This window comes from Sorex fumeus, unplaced genomic scaffold (assembly GCF_029834395.1).
Source record: "Sorex fumeus unplaced genomic scaffold, SorFum_2.1 ptg000045l, whole genome shotgun sequence".
In the NCBI taxonomy this organism is placed as follows: Eukaryota; Metazoa; Chordata; class Mammalia; order Eulipotyphla; family Soricidae; genus Sorex; species Sorex fumeus.
In genome coordinates, this window is record NW_026606102.1 from 8,920,603 (window position 1) to 8,926,164 (window position 5,562).

The 5,562-nt window shown below is 64.0% G+C and overlaps 1 protein-coding gene across 1 annotated transcript; it reads left to right on the forward strand.

Moving 5' to 3' along the window:
* Nucleotides 1-3,236: 3,236 nt before the first annotated feature.
* On the forward strand, nt 3,237-5,353 carry JUN (Jun proto-oncogene, AP-1 transcription factor subunit). The gene has a single exon (XM_056122338.1). It carries the CDS (start codon nt 3,429-3,431, stop codon nt 4,467-4,469), a length of 1,041 nt encoding a protein of 346 aa, XP_055978313.1. The 5' UTR covers nt 3,237-3,428; the 3' UTR covers nt 4,470-5,353.
* Nucleotides 5,354-5,562: the final 209 nt, after the last annotated feature.

Here is a 5,562-nt window from a genome sequence, read left to right on the forward strand (position 1 = left end):
TGGGCCCTAAGGGAAAGCCAGCGAAGGCTTCCAAGCAGGGGCGTTACCATGAACAGATCTGTGATTTTTTTTGGATGAAATAAGCTATTTCTCAACATAAGGAGAAAATCCGCCTGCTAAAACCACATACGGGAGAAAGGAACACACAGAACTCTTAGGCAGATTATACACACACACACACCACACACACACACACACACACACACACACCCCTAAGTTTCGAGACTTCTAATCCAGGAGCCCTGGAAGGAATTGCAGACTCTACCTGGACAATTCCTTCAGTCGCACTAAGTCTTCCTGCCATAGACAACCAACACCTTACTGGAAAGCATCCTCTCCCCTGCAGAATCAAAGATCAAATAGAAAAAATGTAACTTGCAGCTGCCAGTGGGGGCAGGAGGCCCTGGGACCTCTCTGGACCCCTTTCCTCCTCCCTCTGTCTAGTCCAGACCCTGACAGGCCTCTCCCCACTGTGGTGGGGAGAAAGCACATCCTTGAAGGGCTGGCTGAGAGTAGGTGGCTCATACATGGAATTTATTTTTATTCCCGCTATCACACAAATTCTTGAGAATCCCAGTTCCCTGATTCCAAAAGAAGTCGAGATTCCAGCAGCAGAGATTCCAGGAGCAGTTCAGAGCAGCTTTCCTCCCTGGGGGAAGTAACTGGATCTGTTCACCCCACTTATGCCCACCCCAGCACCGCCCAAAGTTGGGACTCCCCTCTGCAGCTTCCAGGAGGGACAGTGAGCTCAGCATGCCTGGTGGAGGAAGTCTTTGAGACTTCCCTGCACCCCGCTGTTGGGTCGCTGGGTGCCCCCAGCTCACAAGCATCCCGAGGGCAGGGGCTATAAACCCGCAGCAGACTAGTCCCCCACGTCAAAAGCTAAAGGCCTACACGGGAATCAAAGGGCGGAGAGTCCCTGACCGCCTGCGTCCTGGGCAGCCTGACTTCTGACCCTGCCTTTCCAGCAACCGCTGCTCCTCCCAGGATTGCGGCCACCTGGTCGGGCCACCTCACACCCGCACATCCTGACATTCGTGGAGGCTGGGAGGAAGCCCGAGGAGGCTACCTCCTGGCCCCCGGGGCCACGAAGCGAGAGACACTCAGTCCCGCTCCCGCGATGATCGCAGGCAGATGGAGCGGGGACCCCAAGTTCAGAGCTGCTGGTGATGTTGCGCGCTGCGCTCCCAGGGGGGCGGCGGGGAGAGGCCGAGAAGCGCTCCGGACCCCACGCCACCACCCCCAGCTTGCATGTCTCCTCTCCCCCACCGCTCCCCGGGACATGCGGGGGTGGGGGCTGGGGCGCGCGTGTCCCATCACCACGCCGGCAAGGGAAAGCACTCACAGGGGGCTAGCGCTGCCTAGAGGCGCCGCGCGGAACCGCCCGGGCCGCGCGCGCCGAGTTCTGGCCCGGAGTGGCGGCGGGGACTTCGGGCGTGCGTCCCCCACCGATCTTGGGGCTCCTTTTTTTTTTCCCCGGAAGCAAATCAGGGCGGGAAGAGAAACTCATGTGTGTGTGTGTGTGTGTGTGTGTGTGTGTGTGTGTGTGTGTAGGAGCGCGCGCGTTGCGGGGGCGGAGAGCAGACAAGAAGACCGCAGGGCTCCCCAGTTTCGGATTCCCTAAACGCTCCTTGCCAACTGGATGATGCTGAACTGCCACCTAATTCCACCCCTTGTATCCCCCCACCCTCCCACCCCGACCCTGGTTCGGGTCCCCCCCGCCCCGACCCGCTCCCTCCACCCCTCCACCCCCAGGGGTCCAGCTGGGCGAGCGGAGCCCGAGGCCACCCGCACCAGGCGCCGCCAGACAGCCCGGCCCCGCAGGTCGCGCCGGATCTTGACCTGCAGGCAGACAAACTTCGGCCGTGCGGGGCGCGAGTCTCCCGAGCCCGCCCCCCACACCTCTGCCCACTTTCCCTCGCCCCCGCGCCGAGTGGCCGGGGCCACCTTAAGGGCGGCGTTCCCGCCCCCCGGAAGTGCGGGGGGGGCACGCGGACTTCGCCTCCGGCCCCTGCACGCCCGCGCGGCGGCGGCGGCGGCCGCCAAGTGACCCGTGGAGGTCTCCGAACTCCACCCCCGCCTGGGTCCCCCGAACCCCCCGGCCCGCTTCCCGCAGACACCCGCCACCCCGACCTCCCCACCCCGAGGCTTGAACTTGAGCCCGCCTCCGCCGTCCCGGGCTGGCCGCGGCCGCCGTCACTAGACCTAGCCCAAGACGTCAGCCCACAATGCACCGGGCGGGCCGGGAAAGACGCGCCGCGGCGGGTGCGGGGGGTGCGAGGGGCGCGGGAGGGAGCGGGGCGGGCGGCGGGGCGGGGGGGGTTGGCGGAGAAAGAAGGGCCCAACTGTAGGAGGGCAGCGGAGCATTACCTCATCCCGTGAGCCTCCGCGGGGCCCGAGAAGAATCTTCTAGGGTGGGTCTCCATGGCGACCGGCCGGCCCGCCCCCCCGAGGGCGACGCGAGCCAATGGGAAGGCCCCGGGGTGACATCATGGGCTATTTTTAGGGGTTGACTGGTAGCAGATAAGTGTTGAGCTCGGGCTGGATAAGGGCTCAGAGTTGCACTGAGTGTGGCCGGCGCGGCTAGGCGGGAGTGGAGGTGCGCGGACTTTAGGGAGGCAGACAGACAGACAGACAGACGGACACCTCACACAGCAGGCAGGCAGGCAGGCAGGCAGGCGAAGCCCGCGGCGGAGTCCGAGCTGCCCGGCGCTTCTCTTCTGCTCCGAGCCGGGCGCCTGTGGCTCGTGTTTTGCGGGAGCGCTCGGAGAGCCCCGACTCCAGTCGTGCTCGAGAGGAGGCTCGGGTGCCGCTGACAGCTCCCCCCGGGGGTGTCCGGCGAGCGACTGCCGCGCTCCCCAACTTTTCCCGGCGCGGAAGCTCCGGCGGGGAGGGGAGGGGAGCGGACCGGGGGCCCGGGAACCCGGAGCGAACTTTTTTTGTTTTTTTTTTTTCTTTTGCAAAAGCTTCGCAGCTTCCCCAGCGGCCGCGGCGGCAGCCCGGCGAGAAGAGGGACGCGCGCTCCGCGGCGCGGCTGGAAGTCGGGGCGTCCCCTCCACCCCCTCGCCGCCGAGGAGGGGGAGGCAGACGACCGGCGGCGGAGATCGGCGGCGGCGGCGGGCGCAGGGCGCCCCGCGAGCGCGAGCGCGACCGCCCGTGGGGGCGCGCGCGGAGCCGGAGCGGCGCGAGCGGCATCTTCTCCCCCGCGGCGGGCCCCGGGAGCGAGCCGGTGAGCAGGAGGGCGCCGGCGGCGGGGAGGCCGGGCCGGCCAGGCGGCCGGCGAGCGCGCGCGCGCGCCTGGAGAAACTTTCCGCGCCCGCGGCCCCGGGAGGCGCGGGGCTGCCCCGCCGGCCAGCGCGCTGTTGCGGCCCCGAAACTTCTGCGCGCCGCCCCAACTCAGCGCACGCCCAGGCACCGGCTGCTCTTCTATGACCGCAAAGATGGAAACGACCTTCTACGACGATGCCCTCAACGCCTCGTTCCTGCCGTCCGAGAGCGGCGCCTACGGCTACAGTAACCCCAAGATCCTGAAGCAGAGCATGACCCTGAACCTGGCCGACCCGGTGGGCAGCCTCAAGCCGCACCTCCGCGCCAAGAACTCGGACCTGCTCACCTCGCCCGACGTGGGGCTGCTCAAGCTGGCGTCGCCCGAGCTCGAGCGCCTGATCATCCAGTCCAGCAACGGGCACATCACCACCACGCCGACCCCCACGCAGTTCCTGTGCCCCAAGAACGTGACGGACGAGCAGGAGGGCTTCGCCGAGGGCTTCGTGCGCGCCCTGGCCGAGCTGCACAGCCAGAACACGCTGCCCAGCGTCACGTCGGCGGCGCAGCCGGTCAGCGGCGCGGGCCTGGTGGCGCCCGCCGTGGCCTCGGTGGCGGGCGGCGGCGGCGGCGGCGGCGGCGGCGGCGGCTTCGGCGCGGGCCTGCACAGCGAGCCGCCGGTCTACGCCAACCTCAGCAACTTCAACCCGGGCGCGCTGGGCGGCGGCGGCGGGGGCAGCGGCGGCGGCGGCGGGGCGCCCTCGTACGGCGCGCCCGGGCTGGCCTTTCCCGCGCAGCCCCAGCCGCCGCCGCCGCCGCCGCCGCAGCCGCCGCACCACCTGTCCCAGCAGCTCCCCGTGCAGCACCCGCGGCTGCAGGCCCTGAAGGAGGAGCCGCAGACGGTGCCCGAGATGCCCGGCGAGACGCCGCCCCTGTCCCCGATCGACATGGAGTCCCAGGAGCGCATCAAGGCGGAGAGGAAGCGCATGAGGAACCGCATCGCCGCCTCCAAGTGCCGGAAAAGGAAGCTGGAGCGCATCGCGCGGCTGGAGGAAAAAGTGAAAACCTTGAAAGCGCAGAACTCGGAGCTGGCGTCCACCGCCAACATGCTCCGCGAGCAGGTGGCCCAGCTCAAGCAGAAAGTCATGAACCACGTTAACAGCGGGTGCCAGCTCATGCTCACGCAGCAGTTGCAGACGTTCTGAGGGCGCGGGACGGTCGGGGGCTGCGGGGCACTGGAGGAGGAGAAAAAAATTTTAAAAAAAAATACACTGATGACGCGGAGAGAGAACTGGCTTAGGGAGGACTTGACCCGGTGGAGCGCGCGAGGAAAGAAGGGTCGGAGGACTCCAGCCTCCAGCCGGAGGGGTCGGAGTTGGACTGGGCTGCGTCCTGACGGCGCCCTCAGTGTGCACGAGTGGGAAGGACTTGGCGGGCCCTCCCTTGGCGCGGAGCCCGGGAGCGGCAGCCCGCGGGCGGTCCCGCTTTGCGAACGGGCTGTCCCCGCACGGACGGAGCGGCAGACTTTTCGTTAACGTTGACCAAGAACTGCATGGACCTAACATTCGATCTCATTCAGTATTAAAGGGGGTGGGGGGGCGGGGGAGGGTTGCAAGCTGCAATAGAGACTGTAGATTGCTTCGGTAGTGCGCCTTAAGAACACAAAGGGGGGTGGGGGAGGGGAGGCGGGAGGGAGGGAGGTGCGGAGAGCCCAGGCCCAGCCTGCAGACGAACTCTTTTTCTGGCCTGCCTGCCCTAACTGTGTCTGTACATATATATAAATATATATATATATTTTAATTTGATGAAAGCTGGTCACTGTCAAATAAACAGCTTCATGCCTTTGTAAGTTATTTCATGTTTGTTTGTTTGGGTGTCCTGCCCAGTGTTGTTTGTAAATAAGAGATTTGGAGCACTCTGAGTTTACCATTTGTAATAAAGTATATAATTTTTTTATGTTTTGTTTCTGAAAAAAATTCCAGAAAGGATATTTAAGAAAATACAATAAAATATTGGAAAAAGTAATCCCTAACCTCTTTTTCTGCATCGTCTATAGGTGACCTAGGTAGGTGAGCTGGAAAGAGTTAAAGAGTGTCAAAGGCACTCAACAGTGCTTCTTACTATCAAGCAGTAAAAACTCTTCTCTCCTGGACTTCAGAAGTAACTGTCGCTGATGTTCTCATCAACTTATACTCTTCCCTATAGAATTATACTCTGTGGAGTTGCTTATAAAGGATAGCATGGCTTTCCAGGAAGCAGAGTGCCAGTCCCCTGGGAAGTAAATCGAACCCTGTCAAG